The sequence below is a fragment of the Phalacrocorax carbo genome, chromosome 2 (genome assembly GCF_963921805.1).
Source record: "Phalacrocorax carbo chromosome 2, bPhaCar2.1, whole genome shotgun sequence".
In the NCBI taxonomy this organism is placed as follows: Eukaryota; Metazoa; Chordata; class Aves; order Suliformes; family Phalacrocoracidae; genus Phalacrocorax; species Phalacrocorax carbo.
The window spans coordinates 76,717,036-76,735,886 of NC_087514.1; the positions used below are offsets into that span (position 1 = coordinate 76,717,036).

Consider the following 18,851-nt stretch of genomic DNA (forward strand, 5'->3'; position numbering starts at 1 on the left):
TTGTTAAATATGCAGTCGTGCAGTCATGCTGCCCGTTCCCGCTGAGCCTTACACTTCCCTGCTTGTAAGCACAGTACTGATACGGCTGTGAAAAAGCACCCAAAATGGCACAGGCTCTGCTCAGGAAATACGCCTGTTTAAACACATGCAATTTGTCTTCACTTCTGGTGGAAATCTAATCCCTTAAATCTTAATTCTTAAATTTCTCAACTGGATTTCTTTCTGTTTTTATGCAGGGTGAAAAAAAGATCAGATTTAACAGGTGCCTTTAAATTAGAACCTCTTTATCTGCAGCATCATTATCAGGAGTCTGGTAATTGTATAATTTATTGCGATTATTTTATTATTACTGTTGTTATTGTTGTTGTTATTGTTAGTACTTTACCTGCACACTGATATTTAATGGAAAGAAGGAGTTAACGTTAGAACTGAAACTCGTAAACCTACCTAGAGTTGTTTAGGAGCCTATTTCCATGTTCAAAGTGCCCCAGGGAGTTAAGCTTATTAAAGTGCAAACAGATACCAAGTGAGATTTTAGTTAGCATAAAAAGCAGTTGACGGAAAGCCGTTTGTAAAGCATTGTATCAACCTTTTTGTACCGGGATTTCCCCAGCTCCAGATTTACCACTAGCTCTTTGTCAGAGTGTTGAGAAAATCCTTAATGATCTTTTGGTAGTTAGAAAATTGTATTACTGGGTGCTGTGTATCTCAGTCCCTTAACTGCCTTCCCCAGCATATCTTTCGCCAGGACTGTTTCAAGACCTGATTGTTTTTCAGGGTTTCTAAAGGTTGTGACCTTTGTGCTTAGCTATGCATGCAAGCTCTGATTCAAATTTTCAAAGGCCCATGTCAGAAGCAAACATTCCCTGAAACCACAAAGAAGAGGGTGAGCTGTGTGTGATATCTGTCCACTGTTTTGAATGACAGCTCTCTGGGACATTATTCTGATGCTCTCATGTTCTTACATTGATCGTAGAGAAGGAGGTAAGTGCAGGCTGTCTGTCTGTCTTGTACCAAATGCTCATGAAAGCCCTTCACAAAATGCTCGCAAAGAACTTACATATCTTAGGCCCCGTACAAAGCTCCTTAATAGATTAGTGCTGCTCCTTGCACATACCTAGCACCTGCACGGTGGCATTTGCCACCCCAAAGCCTGTTTTTACATATTTGGTTAATAAGAGATTAATTGTGAAGGTCACAGCAGTGCAGTGTCAACATGTGGTGCAAGTTCCCTCATAACTTTCTCAACAGTGAATCACATGTGGATGTTCTTACCATGTACTCTGTCTTGTGTCTTTCCTGGAACTGCTGGTGCTGCTCTCTGTTCAGAAGCATTTCCTGGGTACTTTTCTCTTTTCTATGTTACGGCTATCAACTCACTGACATTTAAATTAATACCACCCAGAATTCCACCATTCACTGAAAAGCCCTAGGAAAAATAGAATCCTGTGTCTCCATCCTTTGCTGTCAGAAAGTGCATTGTATTCCTTTTCTACATTTCCAGGCGATGCAAATAGAGAACAGTGCAATAAACAGGAAAATGCAGTAACTCTGGAGCTGAGGTTCACCCTCCAAAGGCTAGACTTGCTAAGAAAAAAAATATACTGTTCTTTTGCCTTTTTAAAGGAAAAATACAAGGTATGGCAAATATATTGACATCACTAGCTTTTACTGAAACATACCTGAAAAATAAGTATCTTGAGGAGAAATAACACAACCTTTACTAAAGTGAAAATACATCCTTGCGACAACTGACAGTGCTGATAGTTTCCCCCAAGTTAAATAACACCAGAGGAAAATAAAACCTTTCTTAAAACTGGGTGCTTTCAGTGAGGCCACCTAGCTGACCTGAAAGCCTTATCTCTGCAGCTGGAGAGTAGGTTGTGCAGCCTTTCTCTTGCCTTCAGAAGCTGTGATGGTATGTTATGTGGTCTGGACATAAGGATTCCAAAGAGATCAGCTGGTTACTAGCAGTCTAGCGAGGCTAAATTTTTCTGTGTTCTATTGCCATTTGATATCAGTTTTCCAAGAGCTGGGCAACGCTTGTCAAATGCAAATGCCTCCAGTTAAACTGTTAATCCCAGTCCAGACTTATGCCTTCAATACAAATAGTTAAATTTGCAAAGGTGTGAGGCTGTCACAGTCCCTGTTGACCCCTGTGTGATTTATGGGATGTCAGCACTCCTGGAACAGGCCTTGCCTAACAGAGGGCTCTATTTTCTGAGTACGACTCAGGTCTGAGAATTCCCCTCATGGTTTACGAGGCAAATGAAGTAGCATTTGCTCATCTCTCATTCAGGAATTTAAGCGAGCAGAAAAATGTATCTATCTGAGCAATTACTCTTAATACCCATACGGCAATTACGTGTGCCCCCAAGGGGAAAGTCTTTATTTTGTCATTAATTATAATTTTATGTGATTTGCATCATTACACCAGGAAGATTACACTAGCTTGCCTGGCAGCCCAGGATATAGGTCAAATCCTAAGGGCAGTGTTAGAAGAAGGCAGCTTTACACTCTATTGTGAATGCCACATATGCTCCCACAATGCAGTTCCTCCTGGTTAAATACAGATGTAAGGCTAAGGCTTGTAAGCAAGGACTCGTCATTGATCGCATTCTGCTTCACAGCTTGTGAAAGGCGTTGTTGTGGATCATTAGGCGTAGCCCCTTACAGGAGCGTGGGATTATTTATCTAGCACCAGTTGCTTTACTGTCTTTGCTACCAGCCTTGCAGCTCTCAAACAGAAATGGCTGCTACAATGCAGAAGAGTATGAATGTTATCAAATTGCCTCGTTACCGAGCTGAGACAGCCACGTTTGTTTCCTGAAGCCCAGGAACAGGTTAATGATTGTTGGTTGTTGTGGCAGGGGGTTCATCTGGAGAATAACCGAGTAACAGCTTAAAGGGCCAAGGGGCTATATGTTGCAGGGAGGAAGGACCATGGTTTTTCTTATCTTTTGGCTGCACAGATGGGAGAACAATGAAACAGAGCTTGTAACACAGGAAATACAGCCTTTTCACCCCCAGAAAATACAAAGGCCGAGAATTACCTAAGTGACGTAAAGCGGTCAAGTCCAGAAGCTACGGTTCTACCTTGCGGATCCGAATTCCAGGAGCACTTAGGCAGCACTTTCCCTTGCCAGTCAAGTACACACCTTCCTGCGAAGCTCATGCTCCACGCATGAGCCTCTTCCGCCTCTTCCTAAAGAAGTGCTTTAGACTTTAGGTCAGTTTATTTTCTGTCACTGGCTTACTGCAAGCAATCCAGCCTGATGTTGCCATTTCCTGTACTGTGAAATCAGTGTAATTACCTCATTCAAAGAAAAGGGAGGTGCATCTTGCCTCTGCGTGCTCACCTAAAAGGTAACTAAAAACGCCCTCTGCTTGCCTCCCTGGACTGCTTGCTTTGTGGCTGGGTCAGTCTGGCTTAGTCAGGGGCTTTCGCTACATCAAACGAAAAGCCACAAAAAACCGCAGAACACGATTCTCCAAGCAGGAAGAGGTCAACTCCGAATCGAGTTTTCAAGTTACTTGTCAGACATGCTGAAGGTTTAGCAACAAATATATGAACGAGTATAAAAGGTTGTTAGAAGCGGAGAATGAGGGATGAAGTGAGCTTGGGGATTCTGCACACTGTTTCAACAAAATTAATGACTGCCATGTTATCAACCCCTTCTTTTCCTTACAAGAGGACAATGAACACAGTATTTAGTCCATCATCTCCACAGGATCTGAAGTACAGCAGAAAGGAAAACTGTGTTTCTCCTCCTGAAAACTCTTTAATTTGTTAGTGGTATATTTGGACTAGCCAAGGAATGAAGCTTACTACAAGCACCTTCATTTAGCATGCTGCCAAGTATCCTACTAGGTATTCAGTGGTCCTGTGACACTGATGATGCTGAAGTTTGTAGCAAACAGGAAGGACAGCTAAGACAGAGCTTTTCCAATAGCGTTTGTGTGATTGTAGGTTTTGGCTGTTGTGATGAAGCAATGTGAACGTTTTTTCTTTAACTTCCAGGCCTCGTAACAGATTACCGGGTAAGTACAGCATCCCTGTAGTAATTAATACCATAACTTGTACACACTGATATTTCCAGGACTTTTATTTTCTCTTGCTATCATAAACCCCAAAACCTTATGCTTCTTGCCAGGAAGGATGCAGCTTGCTAAATCTTTAACATTCCTCAAGCTGAAACTTTCCACTCTGGTTTTTTGAAAAAAGTCCTTTAAAAGCAGCCATCGTCTTGCATGTGTAATAACTCAAGGTTTAAGCAGTAGAAAGGATCGTCCTAAAGATCTTTTTCCTTCACAGAGTGAATAATACATTTTCTGAAATGCACTTGTGTTTTAACCTGGAACCAATAGAAACACTGTAGTTTTGAAATGGGTGACGGGCCTGTCATTGTAGGTGCTAGCCCCACAACTGTAAGCAACCCAGTGTACGTCAGCTTCTAAGATACTTATTGTTCCAAAGCCTTCAGGGAGAATTCAGGAAGCACAAAGGATATTTGATTTGCCTTGTGACCCTTCCATTCTGACGCCGATCCCCTTTTCCAATTTTCATTTGAAAATGTTGAGTATTAAACAATCACACCAGGGCATTAACCGCAAGTAGACATTTCTGTTACCATTAGACCCACCTCTAGCAACAGCCTGTAGGATGGGGCAATGTGTATGCTTCAAGATCATAGAATGATAGAATCATTAAGGATGGAAAGACCTCTAGGATCATCAAGTCCAACTGTCAACCCAACACGCCCAAGAATCCTAAGCCATGCCCCAAAGTGCCACATCTACACGTTTCTTGAATACCTCCTGGGATGGTGACTCCACCACCTCTCTGGGCAGCCTGTTCCAGTGCCTGACCACTCCTTCAGTAAAACAATTTTCCTAATCTCCAGTCTAAACCTCCCCTGACACAGCTTGAGGCCATTTCCTCTCTCCCTGTCCCTTGCTACTTGGGAAACGAGACCAGCCCCCGCCTCGCTACAGCCTCCTTTCAGGTAGTTGTAGAGAACGACAAGGTCTCCCCTCAGCCTCCTCTTCTCCGGAATAAAACAATCCCAGTTCCCTCAGCCACTAGTCATAAGACTAGTTGCATGGGGTTGTTGTCACCCAAGCGTAGGACTCGGCACTTGGCCTTGTTAAACCTCATACTGTTGGCCTTGGTCCATCAATCCAGCCTGTCCAGAACCCTCTGCAGAGCCTTCCTACCCTCAAGCAGATCGACACTCCCACCCAGCTTGGTGTCATCTGCAGACTCAGTCCCCTCATCCAGATCATTGGTAAAGGGTTCAAACAAGACTTGCCCCAACACTGAGCCCTGGAGAATGCTGCTCGTGACTGGCCACTAACTAAATTTAGCTCCATTCACCACCACGCTCTGGGCTCACCCATCCAGCCAGTTTTTTACCAGGCAAAGAGCACACTTGTCCACGCCAGGAGCCACCAGCTTTTCTAGGAGGATGCTGTGGGAGACAGTACAAAGGCTTTGCTGGAGTCCAGATAGACAACAAGCACAGCCTTTCCCTCATCCACTAGGCGGGTCACCTGGTCGTAGAAGGAGATCAGGCTCGTCAGGCAGGACCTGCCTTTCATGAACCCACGCTGGCTGGGTTGAACACACTCATTGCAGACTGAACCACATCATTGCAGAATGTACAATATCTGCAGTACCACTGCAACGGTGACTTCTAACATGGGCCTTCTCCCTGGCCTGCAGCACTGGCAAATCCCCCTGGGAAGGAGGTTCCGCTCCCTGAAGCTCTGGTTCGTGCTGAGGATGTACGGGGTCACGGGACTGCAGGAGCACATCCGCAAGGTGACTGGAATTTGCTTTCTTGGGGAACCTGTGGTGGGAGGGCAAGGGGCGATGAGCTTGCTACCCCTCCGTGATTCTGCACACAGCAGACAGCACAGACAACACGTTTTGGATAGTTGGCCTCAGTAGGGGTGCTGCTTGTTTGCCTCACGTCGTATCACAACTTCAGATCACGGCAGGATCAAAACCGTCATCTGCTTTGTGTTAATCTTTAGGGAAGACGAGTCCAGGAATTTGGAATTTCTACAGTGTGGGACCATAGTTCCCTCTGAAATTAAGCCAAGCCAGAGCCCTGTTATTGGGGGCTTACTGGTTTATTGGTGGGAGGTTTTATTGGGCAAAGACATGCTTATTCATGAGTGTTTTTTTTTTTATTAATGTGCATGCATTGATAGCATGTTTAGATTATGATTAAGGTCACTGGGCTGCATTTATGATACAGTTACCTACTGGGCATGTCTACCTCTGTGGCTTCTTCGGTTTCTGTTTAAAATCCACCTTTTTTCTTTTCTTTTTTTTTTTTTTTTTTTCAAAAAAAAGGACATGTACAATTTACAGTTTGTTGACATTGTTATGAATAAGTACTAAGTTTACTCTTGGTGTAAAAGAAGAGGGGTTTTTATCTCTAAAAACCACACCTGGCACCACTCTGAATTACATACATACCTCCTCTGCAGCAGTAAAGTCAAACTCAAGCACACCTTTCATCTTTATGAAGTTTAGGGAAACTTCTAGTGAGGGGAGATCCATGACTTGGCTCTAAATATTTACAAGAATATCCATTAGCTAGGAGCATGGGCTAGTAAACCAAACCCTCGGCAGGCACACATGCCTTCCTGTTGTGGTGCTAAACAGATCACTTCCTAAGAAAGGCTTTCTCCACTGTTGTAAAACCGCTGCGTGAATAAGTCTCTTCCGATGTGAAAAGGTTCTGGGATGGAGGGTACCCTCTTTGCTTCTCATTTTTATCGCTCTGTAAGTTTCAGCTCACTATACAGATACCTGAATTGTGTTTTTATCCTTATTGAGGCTTTCAGAAGTAAACTTTTGACAAGACTGGCAATCCTGATGCTCTGTCATCCTTGCGGCAACCTGAATCATGCCCTCCTGATGGAAACCCCATATTAATTACATGGCCTCTTATCAGGCTGATTTCCATGGGTCAGTATTTACATTCAACAAGTTCCCGCTTTCCCTGACTCCCAGGCATCTCCCTGACCGTCCAGCCAAAAAGCGCTCGTCTTCCTACAGTCATAGCTGAAGACCTTTCCTTTTTATGCTTTCTGTGATCACACAGTTCAGGAAGGCTAAGCAAATCACTCTTTTCTTCAAGATACTGACTCCAAAGTACAACTCTAATATGTTCCCTTGTTCGTAAAGGCGGTGCAGACAGCTAGATTTCGCAGGGCTTCTTGAACTGAGTGTGCGTGTTTCATATTTCATTAAGGACTAAAATGTTGCCTGGTGTGCAGAGAAAAATAAGTTACAACCTCATGTTTGCAACTTTGAAAGGGCAAGCGGGCTGATTGAGTGCAGAATTTGGGTCACTGTATACATCTGTCAGATGGGAACCACTAAGTTAGTTTCTCCTCACCCCCACCCCGGCCCACCCCACCCCGCCCCGCCAACACGAGACAAGTGATGATGAAATTCAGTGGGTTCCAAAGCAGCTAGGAAAAGAAGGCAATTCTATCTCCAGCACTTCTCTGTCGAACTTACATTTCAAGAAATAACTGCATTTCGTTTGCTCCCTCCTCTAGCAGTAGTTGAAGATACCTCTTGCAAGTTTGCAGACGTTGGTCAGCTTGTATCAGCAGCTGCAAAACCGCATTTTCAAATGTGTTTCATCTCTTCCCCATTTTCCTCTCTTCTCAGGAATTATTCTTGGTTCCAGATCTATTGCAATGACTTTGCTTTTGCTAGTGTAGCAATGAAGTAGCAAACCAGCCTGACACTGGTTTGTATTTCCAGACCTACAGAGAGGTTTCAGCACAAAAAGTAATTTGGAACTTAACTTCACTTGTTAACTTCACTTTAGCTAATCGCTTGTCCCAGGGCTTGGCCTTGAAAAGTCTGGACAGGGTGCTGGGCCATCTTCATTAGACTCTGCTCTTCCTAGAAAGGTTGGACTAGATGATCCCTGAGGTCCCTTCCAACCTATGATTCTGTGATTCTGTGATTCTGTGAACAGTTGCTTCCTTTTAACTGTGTTGTAGCATCTTGCAGATAATAGCTTTTATGTTCCCAGTGCTGGCAAAGGCAGCCCTTGAAGAGAAGAGCGGGCACTGTACCTTGTGTACTTGGGGCTGGTAGCTGTGTTTTAGGTGAAGCCCTGGAGTTGCCAGAGTTATTTCTGAAGCTGCCTTTATTACAGTGGGTCGTAGAGTGCACACAGGTAGAACGAGAAGGGACCTGGGAACAGCGGCAGAGGCAGGCACAGAGAGCCTTCAGGTGGAGAGCAGAGTGGCTGGAGCTGGGGAAGCGGGAAGAAGGTCTCTCTCTCTCTCTCTCCCCGCGCCCCCCTACCCTCTCGTGTGCTATAAGGAGTTGCCCCAGGGAAGGAAAGGGCCAGGCACACAGAGCCAGGCAGAAGAGCAGAGGTTTGAAAGAGCTCCTTGGGCTGGAACCTGTCGAAGGGGATGCCTGCGTTTGGGATGTAGCGTGCAGTCGTACACCATGTACTTTTCATACGCCGACGTACCTGCGTGTAGGGCATGTCATTCCTGTTCACGCTATGCAATAGCAGCTAAGGCACGCCTCTTCGCGTGCAGGGCTGGGCCTCACTGCAAGATTGGGGACGCAGGGTTTCAATTCCTTCCTGAGTTCATGCAAATCCCAGTACAGATGCTGTCATCAACTAGAAAAAAACAGTTTTTAAACAGGGACCACATCTTAAGGCCTCACAAGTTTACTGCTCCCATTAGTGATGATGTCAGACATTTCCCTTAATCCTGAATAGCCAAATGAATCAGATCCCTTCCTTTTTTCCCTTCTCACTGCAGAAGAGCAATGGTTACTTACCTGAGGTCGATAGTGATGCACAAAAATCCCTTACAAGCTGCTTTTCTTCAGCCTGCTAAATTTCACTGTGCAGAGAAGGACTGGCATTCCATTCACATGCACCAAGACTTCCCCGGCCACTGACGCAGTCCATGTGGTTCCACTTTGGGAAGCCACGCGATGAAGGGATTGTCCCAACGGCGTTGCTAGAAACAGTACGTGGGATGGTTTGTGTGTGTCCCCTTTTTCTGTTAGATTATATAACAGCGTTAAAGACAATAATTTTCAAAGGTTAAATAATAGCTGAACATCAACCTAAAGTTAATGACGCTAGGGACACAGCGTGGCACGAATGTCAAAATCAAAAGCATTTGGAGGGTCAGGCTTGGTACGTACACGGTCAGCAGAAACCCGAGAACAGCCTGTCAGTTTTTACCTCCCCTCCTTTCCTGTCCCTAGTTTCAGTGCCTGTGCTTCTCCAAACAGGATTTGATTTTCACAGTCTACCTGCCTGTCTTGACAAGGTGAAGCACTAAGGCCGCACGTGTCCCCCCGTGCGTCACTGCCGTGCCCACATCCAGAGCACGGGCACAGCTCTTGGGCGCCCTGAGAGGCAGGTGTGATACCTAAAAGCCCGTCGGTCTTACAGAGCTTGGACTTCCAGGCTTAGTAATGTTGAACTTCATTGGGTTGAATTACGTTTGGTCGCAGCCGTCTTTGTAAAACCACTTCAGGATGACAGCTCGTGGTTCCAGGGCGCAGGGCCTGGGCTAACTGCGTGAGCAAAGCTCTGACAGGTGAAACGTCAGTGAAGCCTCCGCCTCCTCTCCTTGCCAGTTCTCTATAATCTAAAACACTTGGTGCCCCCCGGTGGCTTCACAAACTATTGCTACTTGTTAGGACTTGCTCAATAGTCTCTCTTTCCCCTTGCTTTTCTTTCTTTCAAATTCCTGAAAACTTCTCTGGTGCAAAAAGCGGACATACATACCTGCTCCAAAAGGTAGAGCGTGGCTCCGCGGTTGTCTTGTACAAACTTCCCGCAGTAAGCCAAATCTTAAATTTTGGTTTTATTCAGTTCTCACCCAGGTAAATTTTGATTAAATTCACTTGGTGATTACATTCAGCTGAACAGCTGTGAAATTCTCATCTCATTGAACATGGCGGGGTTTATGGCTTTGATTTCCAAGACCTGGTATACGCAGCGAGAAATTTTGCAGAGCTGTGTAAAAGACGTCAGCTCGCTTGAGGCTGTACAGCCTGAGGATAGGGGGAGACACTAAAAGCTCGTTCCAACACGTTCCCATGCACTTATGCCTACAGGTATCTGTACGTACACATACGCTTCTTCCGGTCAATTTTGACAGCTGTAGCTCCTGCCCTCTATACGAGCCTTGGAAAGGACTGGGCGTTTTATTGATCTGACTCCCGACTCAAAGAGCTTTCAGTCCCATTTTAGCGGGAGATGAGAAATGGAGGTAACAGGCAGCAGAGAGGAGGTGGGAGCAACGGTAAGGCTGGCTGGTTGCCGAGGGTGCCAGTATGCCCAATATGACGGTTTTCAATCCATGTTTTGATTCAGTGCAAACAAACAATGGTTTTCTATTTTAAGAGATACACAGACATCACAAAGCTATGATTAAGATTGCAAAATGCGTTTCCTTTTCTTCTTTTCTGCAATTTCTGTTTTGCCTTGTTCTTGCCCTTTTGGCAAAAGTCCCTGTGAGATGAAACCTTCCACGTCTAACCCTGGCCCAAAGTGAGGTGCCTCAGTTTTGTTTGATATCTGCCCCTGAACTTGAAAAAAAGCAAGGGGCAAAGGAAGGAAAAGACATGCAGTTAGTTGTTTATTTTTACAAAATGACTCGCAATCATAAACACATAAAATAGAAGGAACTTTTAAGCATCATTTTAGATGTTGCTGATAAGTTTTGGTGCAGCGGCTATCGCACGAAGGCAAACTGCAGTTCTAATAGCCGGTTGCTGCTGCCTTACTCCTTTTTTTTTAGGTACGTGAGCCCTAAAGTGATGACAGCCGGTGAGGGGGGGCTGGACAAGGTACTGCGGGACCCGATGAGGACATAGGTTCTTTTCTTCCAAGGGCTTTTGAATTCATTTTCTCCTTGGGAGTATGAGTACGCAAGCGTCACTGACCAACGTGAAGACCTCCCAGCTGGTTGTTAATACGCCTGCCGGTGTTTTCCCCACTTGTTTGACTTTGGAAGCGCACAGGTTTCCTATGCCTCAAAAGAATTGCTCCGGCTTGGTGTCCAGTGTCACTCTTTTTTCCCCAGTAGCTTCTAAACGGCTTGGCTGAGATGTGCTCTCCATTTGCTTGATCATACTGCCATCGCCTTTCTTTTCAGTTGACCCTGAGCACCCGGGTCAGGAGAGGGAGCAAGTTCTCCCCTTTTTCACAGCGAGTCTCATGCTAAGTGAACTATTCTAAAAGCGTATCTTTCCAGCTTGTTTTGCACGGGAACTGTCACCATTTTCTCTGTGTGTGTCTGTGCATCTCCCCCTTTCCCCACCATCACTTTGGGACCCTTTAGCCATTCCCAGCCAAAACTGACAGTGGCAGAAAACCAAAAGAAGTGCTGCTACAACTATTTACTCTTAACAGGTTATCAGGACAGTTAACCGTGCCAAAAGGTTTCATTAAGGAACAGGCTAGCACTGCCTAAGACAGGCTGAGCTACGAATACAGTAACGGCTGGGTACGGTCTCTGGAAGCCAGAAACGGGATGTAAGTTCACATAAGCAGATGGCGATATGTGAATGTTACCACATCTCAGAAGAGGGAACAGAGAAAAGCATGTAGGGGTGCAAACAATTTAGCTCATCTTTTCTCCCGACGAATCGAATTTATACAATGTAGGGACTGTCTTTCTCTCCTCAGCACGTCAGGCTGTCGCATCAGTTTGAACACTTAGTCCTTCAGGATGAAAGGTTTGAGATCTGCGCTGAGGTTGTCTTGGGACTGGTCTGCTTTCGGCTGAAGGTAAGGCAGCTAAGACCTCCTGTTTCTCCTGTCATGTTTTATAGCAATACAATAACCTGCAATTGAATGTAGTCTTTGTAGCTAATACACTTAATTATTTTTTTTCAGGAAGGTAAAGGGAGTTCCTGTAGATCAAAGCAGATTAACGAAAGAAGCTTAGGACAATTTTGTTTAAAAATTAATCAAATGCTGAAGAGAAATTCAAGCATATTAGGGTATGGGAAGATATAGTCAAGGCAAACAAATGGCTACACAGTCATACAAAATGACTGTTGTGTTCTGTGCTTGATGGCCTTTGATGAAGATGATGGTTTTAATCCATTTCCCTAGACATTGGTACATGACGTGTGAGTGTATGTGTGTGTATTAGACATTTCTTTCCAAGTCACTTTTATACGTGTGTGCACTTAATATACATGTGTGTGTGTGTGTGCACGTATATGTGAAATGACTATAATGGATGAAGATGAGAGCAGTAAACACCCTTTTGTTGTTTTCTTTAAAGACTACCTTTTCCTTTATAAAATCCAACAGTCCAACTGGGCAAATTAGAGCAAGATATGACTAAGAAGAGGTTGCATAGGAGGCCAGCTTCCCAACTACCCTTGGCCCTGGTCTGCCCTTTTTTTGCTGAACTTGACCCTTTTGCCCCTCCTGGCCTTTCAGTCCCCAAAATCGCTGTAAGCGCCAAGTTCCCTGACACAGAGGCCTTGCCTGACGGGAACTAGAAAACTGACGCTGCGCTCAGAGCGTAAGAGCTGAGGTAGCTGGGAGGGTTCAACTTGTTTAATCAGACATTAAAGGTGGGAGATCGGTGTCTTCTTTCAGGTAAAGAACTCATTTAATAGGGGAGCTTGCAACGGCAGCCTCTGTAAAGGGCTGGCTTGTGACCCTGAATCTGAACACCGAGCAATAGTAATAATAACCACAGCACTGGTGTTTTCCAGTCCACAGGACACCTAAATGAGATTGTAGGCTTTCTGAAGCCTCACAAGCACATCTTGTCTCCTTCTGGGTAGGCGTGGTACTGCTACTTTTCACAGACTTTTTGCAGCCAGTTGGTTGCCCCAGTTACCTGCGTTTGATGCAACTGGCTGAGGGAGCTAACGAATCTTTAACAACAAGGTGATGGGGAATTCACCTGGAAGAGCAAAAGGGTTTTGTCTGAATTTATGTTGTTTACAATAAAATAATAAAAAAAGAGATCTGTCGCTAGGGGATCAGACAGATACAGAATATGGATGGAGATGTTCCAGTAAGTGGAAACATGACTCTAATTGCTTTCCTAACAACAGCTTCTGAAAGCTGTTGAGGAATAGGTTCTGTGGCTTTTATTGCTCGGTAACAAGATGCTGGTTGTAGTCTGCTCTCTCACATGGAACAAGCAAACACCAGTTTTGCAGAGACAGCTGTTAGTCGGGGCTCTACTTCTACTGTAAAGGAGCAGCCCCGGTGAAATAGAGCGTAGCAACACAGGAGCTGTCACTTTTGATCAGACCAGTGGTTCACCTACATCTGTTCTCCTGCCCGCAATGATGCAGAGGAAGAAATTAGATGTACAGGGAAAGACAGTTTTACAGTAGCATGGAATTATTGGACACGCAGCTGAGAAACTTTTGGGCAAGTTGTTGGATAAAGGCATGATTCTGCTGAAAACCAATGTTGAAACGGCAGCGTTTGCATCGCTTGCCTTCCCTGCCCCAGAAAAGAAAGCAAAGCTTTTAAATGAAGCTTCTAAATGAAGAGAGAGCGTTTTACAGGCACTTCTGCAGCTTTATTTGCTTTCTACGTCACTCTTTCAAAAGTCCTCCTGTGATTTCTGTAACTGGTATTGAAGTGCCTCTTCGGATACTTGCAACTTCTCTGCAGTTACAGTAGGACGAAGGGACGGGGGACTTGAACTGCAATGCTGCACAGCTGTAAAAGTATGAAATAGTTCTCCTTCCTTTGTTCTTGAGAAATCCGGCTTTATTTTTGTGCTTAGCTGCAGCTTTTAATTTTTGGCCTGTCACGTTGTTGAGCAGATGGAGTAATAATCGATGACTTTCAGGTTGCAACTATTTCATCAAACGTGTCCTGCCAGAGGGTTAGTTTTTGGCCTCCTTGTCATGTCTGCAATTCAGTACCAGTCAAGCTAGTCATTTCTCCAAGGAGGTGAGAACATGGTCTTACCAAAGCCGACAGACTCAATCAGAGCTGGCCGCTGCCTCCTCTAAGCTCTGGGAGAGCATTAGGCACTCCTAACTTCAATTTGACGTGACACCCGCGTGTCACAGCAGCCCCTCGGGGCAACTGTGAGAGCAGAACAGAAGAAAGATACAGAAATCTTTCTCCTCCCCCCCCGTCATTCCTGCCAAGGCATTAACTTACCATCGTATAACTGCTTGTGTTGCCTAAGAGTTAGTTAGCTATGCATTTCATATTAAAGGCAAGGATCCTCATTTTAATGATGGATCACCTCTGATAAGAAAGCAGGGCACCGTCGTCACCAGTGAGTGACTGACCCAAGTTGCCCGAATATCTCCTACAAGGCTAAGGCTAAGCCATGAATTTCAGGCACTCATGCAAATTCCCTGGCAACTTGGCCTCAGTCAAACTAGGTTTTGCCTTGGGTTCAGCTCTAACCCCACTAGGATCCAAAACCAGGAGAATAATACAATTCTCCTCAGTCCCAACGGGAAACTGTCTCTCCGTCATGCCTTGGTTTCATATGGAAAAGGCAAAGCAGGCAAGCCACACCTGGGCAGATTTGAGAGAACGTGTGTGCTGATCTGGATGTCGTCAAGAAGGCCGATGCCACTACAGTAACAAAACCGCTGCCGAATGGACGGGTTTGTCCATTTGTGGCTCTTTTACCGCAGCCAGCGTTCAGTAAGGGAACACTGCGGTTATAGCGCAGAAGCTCCTAGCATCTCTGGCAATTCTGGGTTACCAGCAGCGTAGCAGAAGAGTAAAGGCTGTGCGATAGCTAAGATAGTTCCCCAAAGAATAAAATTATAGCGCTCAAGATCAGCACGGGGCTGAATGCTTTTACTTGAAGCTACATCGCTCACGACCTTAGGGCACAAAACCAGCAGTCAGCTATCACAAACGCCCAGTGTGAACACAGTTCTAAACCCCAGCCTCTAAAACCCAGGTAATCCATGAATCCCGTTGTGGCTGAAAAACTGTCTCTTGTGCCGTCATGTTTGTAATCCTTTGACGGCAAAGGACCGAGAGGGGAGAAAGCGGCTGCATGTTACTGGTGGCACTTGGGCTCGGCTGCTCGGTGGGATTCACATGTTCCAAACTGGCTTTTGAAATCCATCACCATATCTGTTGATTTACAACGATTTCAGGGCTCAAATGAACTGAACAAGGCTCTTCTTAAAAGCATAAATGAGGCCAAGAAGATCCATCTGGTCCCGTGCCACCTGCGAGAGAAGTTTGTGCTACGTTTTGCTATTTGTGCCCGCACAGTGGAATCCACCCACATCAGGTTTGCCTGGCAGCACATCTCACAGCTGGCAACCGATCTTCTGAAAACATGGCAGCAAAACTACCACCAGCAGTAACAGCAGTGAAGCAGCAGTGGGGAGGAGGTAATTAAGTGGCTTTCTCTGTGTTGCCAAGTTTTATTTCAGGGGCAGGCGGGAAAGTGAAGTTATGAAGGAAAAGAGTGCAAAACCTGTTGTTATATAGCCCGTCTGCAGCAGCAAAACCCTTGCCGGCAAGTTGTGTTGTAACCTTAGTCATTCCTTCTCTGTACCGTAGCTTCCTCTTGCCATGGCACGCAGCCGTGGCGGCTCGAGCCGTCGTTTCTTACCAGTCTGTAATCAAGAGCACGTACCGAACCAGGCAACGGAAGTGGAAGGGTTAGTGCTCCCTCCGTCGCCCCCATTAACCTCTAGCGCACCCACTCCTTTCTTCACAGATGAAACACTGAGGTGTTACAACCAAGCAATTTAGCATTACTGTGCCTTCAGAAAGAGTCCAAGCTGGGGGAAGTTCAGTAACCTGGTCATGACACTGTCCACGTCCTGTCTAAACAGGCACGCACAAGTGGTGGCGTCATGGTGTGAGGCACTATCGTGTCATGACACGCTTGCTGCAGTAATTTTGTAAATGAGGTTGGGACTTCAAGGCTTCCTTCACTACACAGCCACACCGGGGGGAGGGAGCACTGAGCGAACGCAAACCCTCCCTACGGCCGGCTCTCTGCTTTCTTCCAAAGGGTTTGCTTTTCAAACAGCCATTTTGTCAAACCTCGGCAAATAGGTTGCGCTGGCTCTCGGTTTTCACTCTGATCATTCATAATGAGGCCTCTTAAAAGCTCCTTCCCAAGAGTTTTGTCAAAAGCCCTGTGCTACCTGGCGTTCTATATTTTCAACCATGTTACTCTAAGCAGCGATTACTTGAAAAGAATCTGTAAGCTACGTTCTGTGAAATAGAGTTGTGATTTCTTTTTATGGTTGCCGTTCTGCTTACTGCGTTGTGTAATAAATCTTTGACAAATGCGCTAAGAAATGGGATGGCTAAAACGTTACTCTCTGCTTCTCAAATTAGCTAGCACACAAGGTAGCAAATTACAATGCAAACAGAAGTTAAGAGCACCAGCCCCCAAAATATGCTGTGGTGCCCCCCTCGGCGGTTCTCTTCCATTAACAGTGACGCACAGAACATGGAAGTATTGGAAAACAATTGGCCTTCAGAGAAAGTCAAATGACGTGTCCTTGACACAAACCGTTGATGTGTCACCTTGTCCAAGGCAGGTAAAGAGCTGAAATGAAAGTCCGAAACAATACCTGACTTTAGTAAGTACTTCTGCCGTTCTGAAAGCAGAAATCCCAGACAGTTATTTCTACGTAAATTTCTATGTTAGTTCATGACTTGGGAAACTGTGTTCATCCCCAGCAAATAGGGTCCGCACCGATACGGTTTTGCAGCTTTTATGTTATGGAAACAGTAGAATCTAGGAGCCAGAGAGGAATTCCACCTTCTTGGTGAGACAGAGCAGTATTTTCCATGTGAAATATATAACCAGGTCTGTCCAGGAAAAAAAAAAATGGATCAGGTCCTGATCAAAGCTATCATAGAGTAAATCCAGGGTAATTGCACTGAAATGAAATGGAGTTGCGTTGGGCTTATCTGACTATAACTGAAATGAAAAATCTAACTAAGAAGAACTGGAAAAGAAAAGCGTACGGTCAGGCAACACTAGGCTGACATCAGAGGATTTTGGGGAGCGCCTCCCCATGGAAACCAGAGCAGAGGTGGATGGTGCACGCCAGCGTGAGCCTCGAACTGCTGTAGCACGGGGACGCGGGCAGGATGCACGTCCAACCCAGGGGAGGTGAAACATTCCCAAGAGCCCAGAATCAGACAGGGGTCCCTCTGGACACTTGTGGGAAGGTGCTGCCAAAACTAACAGCCAGGTAAACGTTTTTCAGCACGTGGGTGTCACTTTTAGAAGAGGCCGTCGTCCAGACACCAAAACTCCTTTTGGCAAAGAATTTAGGATAAGGGTTAATTTAAAGTATTAGAAATACAGCAGCAAAAGTTACTTCATTCTTGTTTGCAAAGAAGAGACCTAAGTAAATCTTCCAACGAACGGCAGCGACAAGAGCCCTGGAACGACACTTCCCCAAGGCCAGCCCAAAACAGAAATCTGAAATTCACAGTTCTGGTTTTCCTGACGTTCTGGGAGGATTTGAATATGTAGTTGGTGAAGGCCGCCTTACTATTCGGTCTCTCATACCTTCCTAATTCCTACGTAGAGTATTAATGTTAGGTCATCTGAAAAGGAATCTGGGCTTTGTAATCAACTCAAGAACAAAATACTAGAAAAGAACATTTCTGACAGAAGAACGTGACTGCTGTTTCTGTTCTGCAGCTTTGCAACCTATCTGTAAGTGAGAAATACTGTATTTATGAATAGTTACTACGTGACCCTGGATTTACTGTGCCTTGTGTGCAAAAGCTAATGGAGTCTGTGCCAACTGACGCTGTCTGATGCTAAAAGTAATTACACAATCTCAGAACTGTGCGTTAGGAGAATGTCCGTATCTCAAGGGAGACGGTGTGGCCGCTAGAGAAGGAGGGAGGAAAGTAACTTTTCGGTAACCGTATTTTTTTTTTTTTAATCTAGTCGAGTGCTAGTACAATACCTACATTCTTAATGATGATGGCAGATGATAAATATATTTTATTACTGAGGGGGGGGAATATTGAAAGGGTATGTATTTGTGAAAGCCTTGCTAATATATTATGCTCAACTGCATTATAATTATGAAATTTCTAATTTTCTCTTGCCTTTATATGTAAGATTCTGCTCACGGTTGTTGGTTTTGTTGTTGCTGTTGCTGTTGCTGTTGTTGTTGTTGTTGTCTCCTGTAACGTTACCATGTTTGAGGAGTGGTACTCGCACTGCAGGTGCCTTACAACAGCAGTCTAAACCTTGAGGCATGCGTGAACTTGAAGCGCTCAAATACAGGAGCAAATGAGAAATGAAACTTGAGAACCCTGAAGCCCAGGGTGGTGGGGACAGATTAAATAATGATGATAACAGTAATAATATCTATGTAGCATTTGTAGAGGCTCTATGACCTAAATGGAAAAACAATCAGACGTTCAGTGCGCTTTTATTATAATTTGTGTGCTGTCAAATTGCTTTAAAATCTGTTTCCAAAGGCCATTAAAGAGACACGTAGGCTTTAACTGGCAGCAGTAATAAATGGAAACAAAACTATGACTAGTGTCTGTCTTGCTGTTAACCAAGCTTCTCCCATTTTAGTCATGCCAGGTGTGCTGTGAGGGGTCCCACCTCCACGCTCAGGTCACGTCAGTGCCCTGCTTTGCACCATCGGCGACTTCTTCTCAACGTGTTCTTCAGACAAATACTTTGCAAACACGAGCTGCTGCGGGAAGTTTCATCCGCGGCAACACGAGTCTGAATAACGCCGGTCCATAAGCGGGGTCGTTGCTGACCCTTCCGTAAGGTTCTGTACGGTCCTGCAGCCGCATCTGCCCCTGGAGCCCGCTGCCCAGCTT

General features: G+C 45.2%; 1 protein-coding gene across 9 annotated transcripts in view; it reads left to right on the plus strand.

Annotated features, from left to right (window-relative positions):
• Positions 1-18,549, plus strand: part of LOC135311968 (aromatic-L-amino-acid decarboxylase-like) — an 81,660-nt gene extending 63,111 nt beyond the window's left edge. For 6 of the 9 annotated variants that reach the window (XM_064443316.1, XM_064443319.1, XM_064443321.1 and 3 more), the window contains 5 exons: positions 237-313; positions 1,505-1,638; positions 5,726-5,824; positions 11,721-11,822; positions 15,161-18,549. In XM_064443316.1, the coding sequence (XP_064299386.1) occupies positions 237-313; positions 1,505-1,638; positions 5,726-5,824; positions 11,721-11,822; positions 15,161-15,376 (628 nt within the window). In that variant the 3' untranslated portion in view covers positions 15,377-18,549. Of the gene's footprint in view, positions 1-236; positions 314-1,504; positions 1,639-4,021; positions 4,042-5,725; positions 5,825-11,720; positions 11,823-15,160 lie in introns of those variants that run through there. The other 3 variants (XM_064443320.1, XR_010371553.1, XM_064443323.1) reach the window with 3 other exon arrangements.
• The last annotated feature ends 302 nt before the right edge of the window (positions 18,550-18,851 follow it).